The sequence below is a fragment of the Bufo gargarizans genome, chromosome 11, assembly GCF_014858855.1.
Source record: "Bufo gargarizans isolate SCDJY-AF-19 chromosome 11, ASM1485885v1, whole genome shotgun sequence".
Taxonomy (NCBI): Eukaryota; Metazoa; Chordata; class Amphibia; order Anura; family Bufonidae; genus Bufo; species Bufo gargarizans.
Genome location: NC_058090.1, coordinates 46948039 through 46966831, shown reverse-complemented (window position 1 = coordinate 46966831; position 18793 = coordinate 46948039). Strand labels below are relative to the sequence as shown.

At 42.1% G+C, this 18793-nt stretch overlaps 1 protein-coding gene across 1 annotated transcript in view; it reads right to left on the bottom strand.

Moving 5' to 3' along the window:
* The window catches only part of MIPOL1 (mirror-image polydactyly 1), a 217104-nt gene that overhangs the window by 109100 nt on the left and 89211 nt on the right, over positions 1-18793 (bottom strand). Inside the window, exon 6 of the mRNA XM_044271260.1 lies at positions 7030-7131. Within this exon, the coding sequence (XP_044127195.1) occupies positions 7030-7131 (102 nt within the window). The remainder of the gene's footprint in view (positions 1-7029; positions 7132-18793) is intronic.

The following is an 18793-nucleotide window of genomic DNA, read 5'->3' as shown; positions in this document are numbered from 1 at the left end:
GCACCCTGTATTTACGGACCTCCCCTTGGGCACCTTAAGTAAGTGATTGACAGGTTATAAAAACCAGTTTTTTGGGCAAATAGAGCCACAGTGAGGTTTAATAAGGCCAGCTTAGGATTCTTTTTATTAGTCTGGACATGAGCATATGCTTAGGTTAGAGGGGTTAAATCTGATGACAGAATCCCTTTAACTCCAACAATATAGCCAATGGTTTGAAGTGTACACCCTCATATGCAGTACTGAGAAAAACACTGGTAAAAAAATAAATAAAATTGATGCAAAAATTGTAACATTAATGGTCGTAGTAAATGTTAAAGGGAACCTGTCACCGGAATTTTGTGTATAGAGCTGAGGCCATGGGTTGCTAGATGACCGCTAGCACATCCGCAATACCCAGTCCCCATAGCTCTGTGTGCTTTTATTGTGTAAAAAAAACGATTGGATACATATGCAAATTAACCTGAGATGAGTCCTGTACGTGAGATGAGTCAGGGACAGGACTCATCTCAGGTTAATTTGCATATGTATCAAGTCGTTTTTTTTACACAATAAAAGCACACAGAGCTATGGGGACTGGATATTGCGGATGTGCTAACGGCCATCTAGCAACCCATGTCCTCAGCTCTATACACAAAATCCAGGTGACAGGTTCCCTTTAAATTTCCATTGTCGTGCTGCCACCACAGGGACATATTTGCAGCGCTGCCCCATTTGACAGATGTGGAAATGTAATAGCTGGTGATGATGAGCAACATAAGATATAAAGCTAAAAAAAAAGCCATGACTATATTGTCATACCATGATTTGAACTCCTTAACCCAGGGGCCAGTTTTCACCCTTCTGCCTAGGTCATTTATTGCAAATCTGACATGTGTCACTTTATGTGGTAATAGCTTTGGAACACTTTTATTTATCCAAGCCATTCTGAAACGGTTTTCTCGTGACACATTCTACTTCATGATAGTCATATATTTGAGTCAATATATTTCAACTTTATTTATGAAAAAATCCCAAATTTACCAAAAACTTTGAAAAATTTGCAATTTTCTAAATTTCTATTTCTTTGCTTTTAAAACAGAAAGTGATACCTCATAAAATATTTATTACTTAACATTCCCCATATGTCTACTTTATGTTGGCATCATTTTGTAAATGTAATTTTATTTTTTAGGACGTTAGAAGGCTTAGAAGCAATTCTTAAAATTTTTAAGAAAATTTCCAAAACCCACTTTTTAAGGACCATTTCAGGTCTGAAGTCACTTTGTGAGGCTTACATAGTAGAAACCCCCCATAAATGACCCCATTTTAGAAACTACACCCTCAAGTTACTCAAAATTGATTTTACAAACTTTGTTAACCCTTTAGGTGTTCCATAAGAATTAAAGGAAAATGGAGATAAATTTTAAAATTTCACTTTTTTAGCAGATTTTCCATTTTAATAAAAAAAAATCTTTAACACACCAATGGTTAACAGCCAAGCAAAACTCAATATTATTACCCTGATTCTGCGGTTTACAGAAACACCCCACATGTGGTCGTAAACTGATTTAAGGGCACACGGCAGGGTGCAGAAGAAAAGGAACGCCATATGGTTTGGAAGGCAGATTTTGCTGGACTGGTTTTTAGATGCCATGTCCCATTTAACCCCCCCCCCCCCCCCCGATACACCCATACAGTAGAAACTCCCAAAAAGTGACCCCATTTTGGAAACTAGGGGAAAAGGTGCCAGTTTTATTGGTACCATTTTTGGGTACATATGATTTTTTGATCATTCATTATTACACTTTATGGGGCAAGGTGACCAAAACATTGTTAATTTTGACACAGTTTTTTTTTTTTTTTACAGCGTTCACCTGAGGGGCTAGATCATGTGATATTTTTTATAGACCAGATCGTTACGGACGTGGCAATACCTAATATGTATATTTTTTCTTATTTATTTAAGTTTTACACAATAATAGCATTTTTGAAACCAAAAAATGATGTTTTAGTGTCTCCTTAGTCTGAGAGCCAGAGCTTTTTATTTTTTGACCGACTGTCTTAGGTAGGGTCTCTATTTTTGTGGGATAAGGTGACGGTTGTATTGGTACCATTTTGGGGGACATACGCCTTTTTGATCGCTTGGTGTTGCACTTTTTGTGATGTAAGGTGACAAAAATGGCTTTTTTTGACACAGTTTTCATTTTTTACAGTGTTCACCTGAGGGGTTAGGTCATGTGACATTTTTATAGAGCTGGTTGTTACGGACACGGAGATACATAATATGTATACTTTTTTATTTTATTTATTTCACTTTAACACAATAATAGCATATTTGAAAGAAAAAAATGATGTTTTAGTGTCTCCATGTTCTGAGAGCTATAGTTTTTTTTTATTTTTTGAGCAATTTTCTTATGTAGGGTCTCATTTTTTGCAGGATGATGTGATGGCTTTATTGGAACCATTTTGTTTGACATGTTTGATCGCTTGGTGTTGCACTTTTTGTGATGTAAGGTGACAAAAATGGCTTTTTTTTACATAGTTTTCATTTTATTTTTTTATAGTGTTTATCAGACGGGGATCATCTTGTTATATATTTATAGAGCGGGTCGTTACGGAGGCGGCGATACCTAATAAGTGTGTTTTTCCTTTTTTTTTCAATTTTTTATTATGAAATCTGGGGAAAGGGGCGTTTTAATATTTTTTTTACTTGAAACTTTATTTTCTTTAATTAAAAACACTTTTTTTAAACTTTATTTCTGCCCCAGTCTGGGACTTTAACTTTTGGGGGTCTGATTCCCTCTGCAATGCATTACAATACATCTGTATTGTAATGCATTTCCTGTTCGTGTACTACAGTGAGTAGTACACTAACAGGTTGCCTAGGAGACGAAGCCTGAGGCTGGATCTCCTCGGCACCAGTAGAAGGCAGGTCCCGATGCCGTGCAAGGCATTGGGCAGCCTCTGCACGGCATTGGGCTGACTTGTCACCCATCGGGTCCCCGCCACAGCAGGGCGGGGACTCGATGGGCTCCCTCACCCGCAGCAAACACCTTCTATGTCGCGGTCAGCGCTGACTGCGCCATAGAAGGGGTTAATCCGCCGACGTCGATGTGATGCCGGCGGATACAGCAGGGGCCTGGCTATCAGTGACTGCCGGACCCCTGCAGTGATCTGGCGTGCACCACTTCAGTGCCCGCCCGATCACCAGAATGTACTATTACGTCAAAATGCGGGAAGTCACTGACTTCCAAGACGTAATAGTACGTCACATGTCGGGAATGGGTTAAAGTTTACCTCCAATGAACTACTTAACCTCATATTGACTGGCATATTTTGGACCTAATGGTTAAGTTACCTGGGCCGATTATCAGGAAGGACTGTTCCTAGGAATGCTCATTCCCGATAATTGTCCTGTGTATAAGTGACGAAAAAAGCTCATTCATTTCGAAGGCACCTCTGATGCAGACACCTATGCCATTGTTTCTGGGCAGCTGATCATACACTATAAACTGTGATATGCTACCCAGAAACAATGATCCTCTATGGGGACTAGCGAGCGCAGCAGCTCTCACTCATCCCATTCAGAGGGGATGATTGTTGCATGTAAATGTAGCACTCACTACCTACGAGAAGAAGGCAATTATAGGGAACAAATGGTTAGTTCCTGCTAATTGCCTGTTGACTCAGCCCACGTAAAGGGGCCTTTAAAGGGGATGTGGAATCAGAAAATGTCCTATTATTTAAATCCTGTTTTTATGCTTAAAATAATTTTCTGTGTTTTTTTTTCTCTGTCAATACCTATATTTAAACAAAAACCATAAAATCCTGTATTTTTCACATTGGCCACTAGGCCTAATAATATGCAGCACTTCTTGGACTGTACATCACTTTACTGTAGTTACCTGCTTATCATTCTAATCCAGCCTGTAAAGATGTCACCTCTGTGTATAGATAACACAGGATCCACCATTCACAATAGGTGATTGTCACAGCTTATCTATTCTTTCCTTGTACAATGACCCCTGCACAGGTCACAGAGCATGCCTACAAAACTCTCCCATAGAAGACAATGAGATCCTCTCCTAACCATTGTGTCTATTGCCCATGTGGTGGGTCATCAGTTTTAAAAATCCCAGAAAACCCCTATCAAGGGGTTGTCTCACTTCAGCAAAAAGCATTTATTATGTAGAGAAAGTTAATGCAAGACACTTACTAATATATTGTCATTATCCATACTGCTTCCTTTGCTGGCTAGACTCATTTTTCCAGCACATTATACACGTCTTGTTTCCATGGTTATGACCACCCTGAAATCCATCAGCGGTGGTCATGCTTGAACACTAAAGGAAAAAGCACTAGACTATTTAGGCTGGCGCTTTTTCCTGTAGTGTGCAAGCACGACCGCCACTGATGGATTGCATGGTGGTCGTAACCATGGAAACAAGCAGTGTATAAAGTGATGGAGAAATTATTCCAGCCAGCAATGGAAGTAATATGGACAATCACAAAACATTAGTAAGTGGCTTGTAATAACTTCCTCTACATGATAAATGCCATTTGCTGAAGTGAGACGACCCCTTTAAGGCTTCATTGCACTATTGAATGCTAGAGATGTGGAGCTGACATCAGTGTGGGCTGCATGTTTTAGCTGTAACTGCTGAGTGACATTGGAGTGGAGCGTGCCTCACCATGACTGTATCCCGTACTGGCCTGAGTAACAGGTACTGTTGATAATTTATTTATTAAGGAAAAGGACATTTGCTTTATTGCTTGCCAAACCTGATACTTTTCTTTCCATGAGCTATAACATTTTTAGTGACTGTAAATTTACATTTTTAATTGAAATATATTGGGCCACATAAGGGTATTGAAAAACATATTTTTTTGTGTGTGGGGGGTTGATTTGTTTGTACTGCTTTCACCATGATACATTTATTCAGTGAGTCGGTATGATTATGGAGATACCAAATATATGTTTTTTATATAGTTTACTACTTTTGTACAACAAATATTTTTTTTTTAAAGAAAACAAAGGAAGCAATCCTTTGTGTCACCATATTCTGCGATCACATGATTTTCGCTGTTACCATTTAATGTATATGTGGCTTTCTAATTACTTTTTATGACAATTCTTGAAGGCAAAGTGATCAAACTGCAGCAATCCTTCCACTGTTTTGTTTTTGTTACAGACATGGCAATACCAACCATGTCTTTTTCAATTTTTCTCCAATAATAAAGTACTTGATAAATGGATAAGATTATTTGGGGGAGATTTTATAATAATTTTCTTTTAGATTTTTTAAAAACTGGGGGACGTTAGGTGCTCTGTGGTTACTACCAGCCTCCGATGCCATACATGTACAGCATTCTGATACTGTTGATCTATCCTCACAATAGGTCATCAATATCAGTTTGGCGGTGATCCCTCCCCTGGCACCCCCACCTAGTAGTTGTTAATACACTGCACCGCCGCTATAAGTTAGTGAAGAGGCCAAAGAGTTTGCACAAGTGCCATGGTCTGTTCAAACAGCTGATTGCCAGGGGTTCTGGGAGTCAGATGGCCTATCTGATGGCCTATCCTCTTGAGTATACCCCTTTAAAGGGTTAAAAACATATTTGGATATGTGTGTACATTCAATTTTCTAATTTGGAATTAAATATGTAGACTCCAATAATTTCAGTATGAGGCAGAAGGCGAATTACTGCATTCCTTTACTTTGTCTCTGCTTATGCCAATCGTGGGATCTGATGAGTAGCAGGTTATAGCTAATATGCACTGAATATCGGAAGAAGTACTGTAGTCCTTTCCTTCTTTTTTTGTGGAGTCAGTGGCAGGATCTAATAAGTAGCAGGGTATAGCTAATATGTGCTGAATATCTAATCAATCTTGCTTACTGATATAGTCCTGTGATTACAGCACATAACTGGCACGAGGGGAGGAGCTAAAAGTACTATGTTACTCAGTTTGTAGAGATAATGTGTCACGGACGTTCCCGTGACAGGTGCCAGGAGATCAGTGAGACTGGCACCACGTGGTTTGATCTGACAGGTTCCTTGTGGATCAATTCGTGTCCGTATTGTTTGTGGTAATGGCCACACCCCTTGGCTCAGGTGTTGCTTATGTGGTCATTTAACCTTCCCTATTTATTGTGACTTCTCCCACCATGCTGTGCGGTTTATAGCTTCAGTCTTGTTGGGGATTGCTGGTGTTTGGATCTCGGTGGAGTGCTTCCATAGCCATTTGAAGTTAAGTGTCTCCTTCCCCTGTTGTTTATTGTTGGGATTTTCTTGTGTTGCTCTTTTCCCTGCCATTTGTGTTTAGGCCTGAGGGAGACTCCTGTTCAGAGGAACAGGTTGTCTCTTGTCCTGACATTAGTACCAGGGTCCTACAGGGTGAGTTAGGACTTTTAGTTCCTGTATATGAACTCACCTACCTCTGGGGTCAGTTCATACTTGCAGTCAGTCAGGACTTTGATTAGGGTTTCTCTAGGAGGGGACCTTCTCCTGTCCCTAGTTTCCAGGCCTTTTCCCCTCACCCCTTTCCCTCCTACGTTCGGTGTGGGTTTTCCTCCCACACCGAAGCGTGACATAATGACAATGACTGGGCTACAGCTCCAGGTATGAAGGTATGTATGGATTTATTGCCTCTTAGTATGAACTAAAAAGCTTTCACTTACTGACAGCAAACTAATATATTACAAATAGTGGGGCATTGAAAGTATATCTCAAAGTTTTAGAACATTTTATCTATACCGTTATTTTATTCATCTAAAAATCCCTTACATGAACACTGCTGACTTGCCCGAGGGGCTGTAAGCTCATTCTGGACATGGGTCCCTGGATTTGTGGATAATGACCGATCCACCCTATAACAATATATAGCATTCTTCTGACAATCGAACAGATGGAAATCTAATATGATGTTTGCATTTGACACAACAGTACCTCACAACTTTTTTAGGCGACAAAAAAAAGAAAACAATTGTATATGGAAGGAAAACAGAAACTATTACAGCGAAACTGGGCAGTCATATAAGAGGTTTTTACCTTGGAAGCTGGATCAAAGCAGGTCTTCTGCGCAGTTACAATATCTGTACAGATCTGTTTGCTCTCTCTCAGCAGATGAAGCTCCTTTTCCAGATGTTTGCACTGGGGGGGGGGGGGGGGATAATAGAAGATCATGAAATGAAACATTTTAGACACTTCTAAATTCATCTTTCAAGAAAAAATAGCTTCGTCTGACTTATTGGCAATGAGTGAAAAGGTGCTTTTAGGCATGCTGGCGAAAGGAATTTACAATATTATGTGTTATGAAGGGAGATAGGAAAAAGAGACAGAACCTTGGGATGGACAGAAATGTACTATGGAAAATATTTATACCCACACCGGCTCATTTCCCCCCGTGAAGCTATGGCAGTCATTCATTTCAGATGAACTAATTAAGTATGTCCATGGTCCACAGATGTAAGGATGTGTTTATTTGTCAATTATGGTTTTCAATGCTTATTGCTGTAGACTCAAGTATATTAATATAGTCACTGAAAGAAACCAATTTCCATTCCGAATAATGTTTACCAAAACATTTCACCAAATTCTTCTGATATTTGCTAATATTATGCAGAACTACCATAAATCAATCAGCCATGACATTAAAGGGGTATTCCCATCACAGACAATGGGGGCATATCGCTAGGATATGCCCCCATTGTCTGATAGGTGCCTGTCCCACCTCTGGGACCCGCATCTACAACGGGAATGGAGCAGGGAGAGCTGTGGCTTGAGGACCCTGGATTTCCTGGGGTCCATCCACCACCAAGCGCTGCTCCCATAGAAGTGAATGGAAGTGCACCACGCGGCCCTGGCTCCCATTCATTTCTATGGGGCAGACGGAAATAGCCAGCGCTTGGCTATTTTCGGCAACCATATTGAAATGAATGGAGGGTGGCTGGGCATGCGCAGTGCGCCCTCCGTTCATTTCCCCGCTCCGTTCTCATTGTAGATGTGGGTCCGAGAGATGGGACCTACACCTATCAGATAATGGGGGCATATCCTAGCGATATGCCCCCATTCTCTGAGATGGCAAAACCCCTTTAAAACTGCCTGCCTAATATTGTGTAGGTCACCGTACGAGCTGCCATAAACAGCTGGGACCAATTTACGCGTAGACTCTTAAAAAGTGTCCTGTGTTGAAATGAGCAAAACAATTCATCTCATGATCAAGTATTCTTCATCTGCAAGAGGCTGTCCCTGCTGTTGAAGTGCCGCCTACAGCTTAATTGGCAGAGCTGGAAATCTCGTCGCTGCTGCTCCGAGTAGCGACTCAAAAGCAGAGCCTCTACTTCCGGAGTGGTGACTGTTCATATATAGCGCATGAACAGTTGGTGCTACGGTAGCGGAAGCATAGTCTTTGCATTTGCACCACTACTCAGAACAGTGGCACAGGAAAGATATTGTCAGGGTGAGATTTCAATTAAGCAGAGGGGGATCTTCTTCCACAGCAGGGACAGCCCTTTTCAGGTGAATAATGCTCGTTGATGCGACAAATTGATTAGTATAAATAAATTTGCTCATCTCTAGTCCTGTGCTATCTGGCACCAAGACATTAGCAGCAGTACCTTTAAAGGGAATGTGTCATCAGAAAATGACCTGCTGGTTAAACACTTTTTATGTTTAACATATTTTTAAAGAGTTTTTTATGTTGTTTTTAATTTTCCATGTATTCCATATACTTCAACATAAAATCCTTCAGTTTTCACACTGGCCACTTTATGTCTAATAAATGGCGCCACTTCTTGGTTTGTACAGATCACTTTACTGCAGTTAACTCATTCTACTCCTGCCTGTAATGATATCACCTCTGTGTATAGAAAAGACAGGATCCTCCATTCACAATAGGCGATTGTCAGAGCTTATCTACTCCCTCCCTGTACAATGACCTCTGCACAGGTCACAGAGCATGCCTAGAAAACTCTCCCATAGAAGTCAATGAGGTCCCCTCCTGACCATTGTGTCTGTGGACCATGGGGCTGCCGTAAAGCAATTTTATTAATGCTTTCTAAATGCTGTAAAGAACAGCTCAGGCAAGATGGCCTCCCCCATAATCATGTTCAGAAAATAAAATGTAAAAATCTACAATCAGAAAATAAAAAAGGAGATGTGTCCCTATCTGGTTTTAACTGGCAGAAACATTTTTGGTGACACATTTCCTTTAAGTCCTGTCAGGTATGTTTTGGGGTCTACATTGGATTGGACAGCACATCGTACTCGATTGAATTGAGATTTTGGGGAATTTGGAGGGCAAATCAAATCTCTGAACTCCTTATTATATTCCTCAAACCATTTTTCCTTTATCCACCAATGTCAACTTCAGACCTGACTGTTCACTTGGTGTGTAATATAGCCACCCACCCTATGGCAGGTGTTATTGTCACAAGATAATACATTTTATTCACCTGTCCATGGTTTTAATAACTCATACCAATACCTGTGCCCAGAAGGACTCACGATCACAGTCTGGGTTTCCACTTTGAGGTTTTTTTACGCAGTTTTTAGAGCCAAAACCAGGAGTGGATAAAAAAAAAGAGGTGAGGTAGGATCTGTCCTTTATGCCTCATTCACACGTCCGTGTTCGGTCAGTGATTTCCATCAGCGATTTTGAACCAAAACTAGGTGCGGCTCTAAACACAGAACAGGTGCAGAACTTTCCCTCATACCTTATGTCTATGGAGGCTCCAATCTTGGTGTTGGCTCACAATCACTGATGGAAATTACTGACCAAAACACGGATATGTGAATGAGGCTTATACTTATTCACCCTGTATGATCCATACTTGGCTTTGGCTACAAAAACTAATCAGAAAACATGAATGTGGAAACCCAGCCTCAAACATGTAATACACATCAGATAATTGTGTGTATGGTGGCAGCTGACTGATCGGAACATGGCTGACCATGGGTTCTCCCCGGACAAAAACAGTCCCAGAAGGATCTGGCAGCCACTTATTCCTCTCCTTGTAAGTACACAGCAGGAATGAGAATGAAGTGTGGAAAAGGATGTGAGCACACCAAAATACATTTAAAAATGCATGTTATTACACATAAATAGCATAATTTAATAACATGTAAATAAGTCAGTTTCAGTACTCACACCAACAGAAGAACCCACCCGAATACAATGCATACAGCTACTCAATATACCTCAGCTACAACATCATACCTCAAATACATTAAACAGAGAGAGAATAACACATCACAAAGAAGCCAATACAACCTACTTCATAGATTGATCAATTTACCAAGTGGCCAACTAACCTATTCTGGATGTCTTTGAAAAAGGAAACTCCGAAGAACAGAAAAGACTGAAGTCATGCATCGCTCCTCCGGAGTCCTGTAGTAGACCAGTGTTTCCCAACCAGTGTGCCTCCAGCTGTTGCAAAACTACAACTCCCAGCATGCCTGGACAGCCTTTGGCTGTGCGGGCATGCTGGGAGTTGTAGTTTTGCAACAGCTGGAGGCACACTGGTTGGGAAACACTGTAGTAGACAACTAGATGTAACGGAACACATTCTTTTTCCTTGGGGTGTTCCTTTAATTATAAAATTGTTGGGGTGTTCCTTTAATTTAATAATTATATTTTAATTATTCATTAGTCAAGTAATGGTAGCCTGTATCCAGGCTCGGACTGGCCTACTGGGGAGGAGGGGGATTCCTCGGTAGGCCCCCAGTCTCCTGCGCCCGGAGATAAGATGAAGGAGTAATTATTTCTCTTGTTTCTCAGGAGATAATTATTCCAGCCACTAGGTGGCAGTATCCCACAGTGATGCAGCCTCCTACTGGTGTACATAGTACAGGAAGCCCCGCAGTATATTCTAAACCTCCTGCCTGCTGGCAGTGAAGGAGGAGAGAACATGTCTGGCCATCCTCCTGGCCTCAGGTTGCTGGAGAGAAGGACTCCTCTGCGGTGCTGGGCTGATTTCTCAGGTGTGTGACAGTAGTGAGCTGTAGGAGACTGTAAGGGGGAAATAGGGGATTTGTTTATAGTAGACCCAGATCTGTATATGTGTGCTGCTCTCTGCAGAGTTCAGAGTTGCATTGGGGGGGGGGGGGGGGGGGACTCTGCCCTAGGTCCCCCCCAATGCCTTTGCTTTAGGTGCACCCCCATTAGTGCCACAGCTCCAGATGCCCCCCAATGCCCCCACTTTAAATCCACCCCTAATATTGCCTCTTCTTCAGTTGCACCCCTAATACCTCTGCTCCAGGATCCCCACTATTACCCTGCCTCAGGTGACCCTAATGCTTCTGTTTCAGTTATGACCCTCCATTTGTGCCCTTTGCTCACGTTGCTCCTCTAGCACCTTTGCTTGGGCTTTGTTAAAGGTTATGACCTGCAAAGGGGGTTGGACTTATGACTGAAAAAGTCTGCATAGTGCTTCACATTCTCCACTATTGACACGTTTGGTTTACATGGCGGTAGTTATGATATTCCGTATTTATAGGCATCACTGCTGCCATGTAAAGAGATACTGATGGTGGAGTGGTGGAGGATTTAAAGGGGTTGTCCAGATTTTCAAGTTATCCTCTCCACACCATAGGGCATAACTATATGATCAGTGGGGTCCAATTCTGTGACCCCCACTGATCCCAGGAAAGGGTCCCGTTTCCTCTTTTTGATGGTGTGGCAGGCCACACATATGCCCTGCTGCTCCATTTAATCTCTTTGGGACCACTGGAAATACTCAGTGCTGCCATCTCCAGTGACTCCATAGAGAATGGATGGAGAGGCAGGGCATATGCTCGACCTGCCACTCAATCAAGAAGGGGGATCAGTGGGGGCTCCAGCGTTCAGACCCCCACAGGTCACTTAGTTATCCCCGATCCTGTGAATAGAGGATAACTAGAAAAGTGAACACAGGTCCTTTAAAAGGCGAGCATTTTTTTTTTTAGTTTGACACATATTTTGGGCCAGATTTTTACACCCAAAGAAAACCTTTAAGGATAGGGAAAAAGGTCCAACAGCTATGACACGACAGGTGATAAGTGTCTGATTGATGGGGGTCTTACTGCTGGGACCTCCATGATCAAGTAACGTGGTCTTAAGACCCTTGTGTACATAGATTGGTGGTAATGTAATTGAATGTCTCAGGTCCTCTTTTTTCATGATCAGTGGATATTCCAACAGTCAGACCCCAGCAATCTGATATTTATCACCTATCCTGTAGATAGGCAATAGGTAATTATGGTAGGACAACCCTTTTAATTATAATGTCAATTATGTACAATATGAGGAGGTTAAGATTTGGTAAATTTCATGCCAGACATTTATGCTTAAAGGGGTTAAAGGGTTTGTCTCACTTCAGTAAATGGCATTTATCATGCAGTTAATACAAGGCACTTACTAATGTATTGTGATTGATCATATTGTCTCCTTTCCATCATATTATACACAGCACATATCTGTGGTTTTTACCTCCGTGTAATCCAGCAGTGGTGGCCGTGCTTACACACTATAGGGAAAGGCTGGAAGTGCGCATAGGCCAACACCTTTACTTATAGTATGTAAGCACGGCCACCGCTGCAGGATTACGCGGTGGTAAAAACCACAGATATGTGCTGTGTATAATGTGATGGAAAAGAGTCAATATGGACAATCACAATACATTAGTAAGTGCCTTGTATTAACTTTCTCTACATGATAAATGCCAATTGCTGAAGTGAGACAACCCCTTTAGGTGTGTACACTTAATAGTGTTAGGCATAAATGTCTTGGTGTGTGCATTGCGTGTTTCCTATGTGTGATTGGTGTGTGCTATATATGTTCTATGTATCAGTGGTGTATGTGCAGTAGGTGACACATGCATCAGTGGCATGTGACCCATGTATAAGTGTCCTGTGTGCCACATGTGTCCAATGAGTGATTGGTCTGCGCTGCATGTGTCTTGTTTCTGACTGACCTAAGTGCAGCATATCCATAGATGTGTAAATTCTGCCACATGTATGTTTGTGCATTTTGCTGTGAATGTCTACCATCATACTTCATCTTTAATATTTCTGTTATCACTGTAAGTGCTCATGAACACGGCCGTTAGATGTTTTGCATTCTGCAAATTGCGCAAAACATGGATACCGGGTGTGTGCATTCCACATTATGCGGAACAGAACAGCCGGCCTCTAATAGAACAGTCCTATTCTTGTCTGTAATGTGGACAATAATAGGACACGTTCTATCATTTTGCAGAACGGCCATGCGGACACACAGACACGGAATGCACACAGAGTCATTATTTTTTTTTCGGCCCCATTAAAGTGAAGTGAACGGTACAGACATGGAAAATAAATAAGTTAGTGTGCAGGAGCCCTAAGGTGGGCCCCCAGAATCAGTTACACTGGTGGGCCCTAAGTACCCCAGTCCAACACGGCCTGTATCTGTTGCTTTGCATACTGCAGGCTGGTGATATCCATGTGCCTCTATTTTTTTGAAGTACTAGGTGACTGGGGCCTTGTATGTAATGGATGCTCACAACCCCTGGGTAGTAAAAATGTATGTGAAATAATATTCATATTCTTTTAAATGTTATAAGGTGTTTTTCACACATTGAGACAAAAGAGTAGGGAAATACAACCAAAACTAATAAATTGTAAATTTCTGATCCACTTTTAGACGGGTTGGTCCAGTAACTGATCCAAATGGAACGTAATGGAAAAGTGTCATAACTGATGTAAATCTGTTTCTGAAACAAAGCTCGTGTCCTTCTTTTTCCTTTTGACTATAATTTGTGAGAAGAAAAAATAAAAGTTCTCAGAAGTGTGCGCAAAGCTTAACGTGTGCTGTAGATCAATGAGGAGGCCCACCACAAGCTGGCCATGGTCCCAGCACAGCCAGTGTTCAGTGAGTAAAGAGGATAGAGATTCCCAGCACACGAAGTGCAGTAAGGATACACAGCATGCATGTAACAGAGAGAAGCTCTGAGCAGGACACAGACTGAGGATTGAGGAGTCACACAGTGCACACAAGGAGCATTGGATAAGTTCTCCCATTAACATCCCAGTTAGGCATCAGCGAGCAGAGCATCTGGGCTCCTTCCTATAAGCATTGCCAGACTTTGCTTTTCTTAACTAAAATAACCAAACTTCCTCGGCCACAGACATTCGGCTTCTTTCATCCTTAAGTTAGCTGTGCACTAGACACTGAGCTGCTTATGTTCAGCCATGCCAAGGATCCCGCTGTCACTGGTTCCCAGTCAGCTCCAATGCAAACACTCCTTTTTCTTAAGGACATGTGTTTTCATTGGTTGCCTTCCTCCTGTCCCTCTGCCCACAACCACATGTCAGGCGCAGGGCTTCCTTCTTAAAACAGGTTGATAAAAATAGTTATTGAAACCGGTAGAGAAGCTAAGTGTTAGCGTAGAAAGGGAAAGTTTCCCCTCTGTGGGCCCATAAAGGCAGGTTCATTTCCTTGTTATATACAGCTAAGAAAAAACAACAACTGCTCATCTGCAAAATTCACTCCGAGACACAATGAGGTTTTCCACTTGGTTCCTCTTCGTTCTCTCTACTGTAGATATTACCATGGTTATTTTGGGAGACTATAATAAAAAATTGAAAGTTGCACCCAACACTATGGTCTTCTTAGGACTTCTTCATAGTTCTCCAGAATACTGCTGCCGTTCAGAGCTCCCAGGGATAATGCCAAGATGGCAAATATTTGAAGAAAAATGGCAGCTCAGGTTGTACTAGCAAGGAATTTTTATGAGGAAATAATATTTGTAAGAAGTTGAGTTTGCCCTTCGATGCTCGGCTCAATAAACAAATAAGAAACCAATGAAGAACTTGTATCAATGTTCTGAAGAATGTTACACCAAGGCGTTGAGGTCTGATAATTTATATATTTTGGAAGATGGAGTAAATAGGGAATATTTCAAATGAAAACAGTGTTCAATAAGGTGTTCAAATATTGTTTGGTCAGACTCCGGAAAGATTCACCTGATCGGCTATGTCATGAAAACCAATGAAGCTACCCACAGAATATAAAGTGATGAGCGGTAGTAAGGAGAAAAGGAATTCTGGCAATAAACTTCCTTGATCTAAATGCTGCCACATAAACTGAAAATGAAAAGAGCTACCCATAGGCTCGGACTGGCCCACATGGGTAGAGGTGAATCCCCCGGTGGGCCCCTAGCCCCCCACCCCTTGCACAAAAGGCACATAACACAGTAGACTACCTGCACTAAATATATATAGGCAGTGTACAGCACCTCAACCAGCCTAAAATTTATATAAAAAACTGAGTAGAATATTTCAGAAACTACCTAGTTTATTATTATAGACACGATCAGATAGCTGAGATGATTTCTAGGTACAGAGGCAGGACATCCAGTGTTCTCCTTTCCCAGGGATATGCCTTCTCAAAGTTGCTGCAGAGACCCCCCCCCATAATCAATCATCTTGTAGCGTCTTGCTGTGCAAGCAGGTAATACATTTTACTGGTGGGCCCTAGACAACCCAGTCCAACACTGCCCATACATACATACAGTGCCAATACTGGCAGCATCCTTAAAGAGCAGATTGTAGCGCTTTCACCTACAAGCATATCTTCTGTAGTTGGAGTGCTGCTTAGCAAGTACCAAGGCTAGCTCTAATAGACCCCTGAATATTGTGATTCTACATTCTACCCAAAACAACGTGGATCAGTCACCCCTACCACACTGGAAGGGAAAAGAACCTTATACTGCTATATGACATAACATAACTATACCTATTATATTACATTTGGCTACATTTACCACAATGTGCACTGAACTGATCTGTGACTTGTTAAATACTTGGTCCACCCCATGCCAATCATCGTTTAATGACCAGAAGCACAGGGTTACAACACTCAGGCTATTGCCATTCCTGGTCCCAAATGAGAAATCTGTAACAGGGCTTCTAATTTGGAATAATGTCTTCTCATGTGGCAGATGGATCTTGGGTAGAGATGAGCAAATCGACTTTGCATAAAACTTCGTTTTAATACTGTACGGGGCGGGAGCTCCGCACAGTATTAGAATGTATAGGCTCCGATAAGCCAAAGGTATTACTTTGCGAAGTCTCGCGAGACTTCGTGTAATAACTTCAGGAATTAATCTTTAGGCCTCTTTCAGACAGGCGTTGTGGGAAAAGGTGAGGGTGCGTTGCGGGAACATGCGCGATTTTTCCGAGCGAGTGCAAAACATTGTAATGCGTTTTGCACTCGCGTGAGAAAAATCGGCATGTTTGGTACCCAAACCCGCACTTCTTCACAGAAGTTCGGGCTTGGGATCGGTGTTCTGTAGATTGTATTATTTTCCCTTATAACATGGTTATAAGGGAAAATAATAGCATTCTGAATACAGAATGCATAGTAAAATAGCGCTGGAGGGGTTAAAAAAAATAAAAAAATAAATTTAACTCATTTTAATCCACTTGATCGCACAGCCGGCATCTTCATGCCGCCGCTACTGTACACTCGTATAGATCATTTGAGTGTATTACTGTACAGCAGCGGGAGCATGAAGCGCACAGCGTCATAGCAACCAATGACGCCGTGCGCTCCTGCTCTGAACAGGAATCCAGCCCGGCATACCACGGACCGCTCTCGGCCGCGGAACACGGCCGTGTGCATTCGGCCTAATTTAGCAAATTTACCATGGGTTAGGTTTAGAGTTGAAAAAAATAATACAAGTATAATGCATAGGGCCATGTTTACACAGATATGGATGCATTTGTATATGTGTTTTCACCAAACAAGCTGCATCAAGTACACTATAAGTGAACAAGGGCTCATGTTTATACAGCGGCATGCAAATGTTTGGGCACCCCTTGTCAAAATTACTGTTACTGTGAACAGTTAAGCAAGTTAAAGATGAAATAATCTCCAAAAGGAATACAGTTAAAGATGACACATTCCCTTTGTATTTTAAACAAAAACTATTTTTTTATTTTCATATTTTACATTTTCAAAATGGAAAAGGGTCTGAAGAAAAACTTTGGGCACCCTGCATGCTTAGTACCTAGTAGCATCCTCTTTGGAGAGTATCACAGCTTTTAATAGCTTTTTGTACTCAGCAGAGTCTTTCAAATCTTGTTTGAGGAATTTTTATTCATTTTGCCTTGCAAAAGTTTTCAAGTTCTGTGACATTTCTGGGCCATCTTGCATGTACTGCTCTTCTGTGGTTTTGTGGTCTATCCACAAATCTTTCACGATGTTCGGATCAGGGGACTGTGAAGACTATAGTAAAACCTAAAGCTTGTGCCTTTTGAGGTAGTTTATTGTGGATTTTGAGGTGTGTTTAGGATTATTATCCATCTGTAGAAGCCATCCTCTTTTCAACTTCAGCTTTTTACAGTTGGCGTTTGCTTCCAGAATTTACTGAAATTTCATTGATTACATTCTTCCCTCTACACGTAAAACTTGCCAAAGTGGGTGCTACTAGGTATTAACCATGCAGGGTACCCAAAGTTTTGCTTCGGGCCCTTTTCCTTTTTTTGTTTGTAAAATGTAAAATATGAAAACAAAAAATAGTTTTTGCTTAAAATATAGAGGGAATTTGTCATCTTTATGCCTTTTGGAGAGCATTTCATCTTCAACTTGCTTAAAGAGGACCTTTCATGGGTCCGGACTTTATAAACTAAGTATCAGGGTATGTAGGGCATACAGAGGGGAACTAATAGCGCTTACAATTTTTTCTGGGCGCCGCTCCAGTCGCCCGCTGTGGCCCCCATTATATTCTCCCGCCCTGTATGCTAATTTTCGCATCAGTACAGGGAGGAGGAGACTGTCCTGTTTCTCAATGGGCGTCTCCTTCTCCCTGGCTGTGAGCTGTCCAATCGCAGCGGAAAGCGTCACAGTGTCACGGCTGTGTCATGGTCTGGTATCGTGGACCATGACACTTTTGCCGTGCATGCTTGTTGCTGGTGGCAACATGTTGTTTTTGCATGTTTTGACACTTCCCCTTTAAGTTGTGTGTCCCTTCCCATCCTGGTGTGCACGGGGTTAAGGTGTGTTTGCTAGGTGTGGTGGGTGTGACCTCAGACCTCCTTATATGTTGGGGTGGTGGAACCTGCGGTCTGTTTTGATTTTGCTTGTCAGTCTGTGTAGGAGCTCTGCTCCCTGGCTGTATGTATAAGTCTGTGTGAGCCACCCTTATTTGTTATATTGTTTCCCTTGCTCTGTCTGTGTGTCCCCTCCGGCGTGTTTCTGTTTTCCCTCTCCCACCTGGTGTATGTTGTTATGGTGTGGGCCTTGTTTGGAGGTTATTGTGTTGTGGTGTGTTTCCTCCGAAAGGGGGTTGCTTTCCTGGAGGGGTTTAAGCAAACATCTAGACAGTGCGTTTCCGTTCCATTTCGTCGGCGGCAGGTAAGTTCCGGTAACCTAGGTTGTCTGTTGCCTTTTGTTACTTACCTGTCATTCGGCTGTGAACCCTGTGTAGTTGGTGGCCAGCTGCTGGGCTTCTGGAGACACCATACATCCGATGTGTAGGATGAATGGGTGGTCTCTGCCCTGTCTTCAGGCTTAGGGCATAGCAGGGATACTTAGGGTTCTAGGTTGGTGAGCATGAGCCCCCTTACCTTCTGAGGTGGCTCATGCATTAGGAGTTTAGGGAGATCTTCAGGGTCACGTTAGGAGGTGACCTGCTCCCTGTTCCCTGCTATCTGGCGTAGCAGCGACTGATACTGTATGGTGGGGGTTTCCCCTACTCCCCGCCGTGACAAACAGCCAGGGAGAAAACAAAACTCACCTTCTCCCTGGCTGTGACGCTCTTTGCTGCGATTGGACAGCTCACAGCCAGGGAGA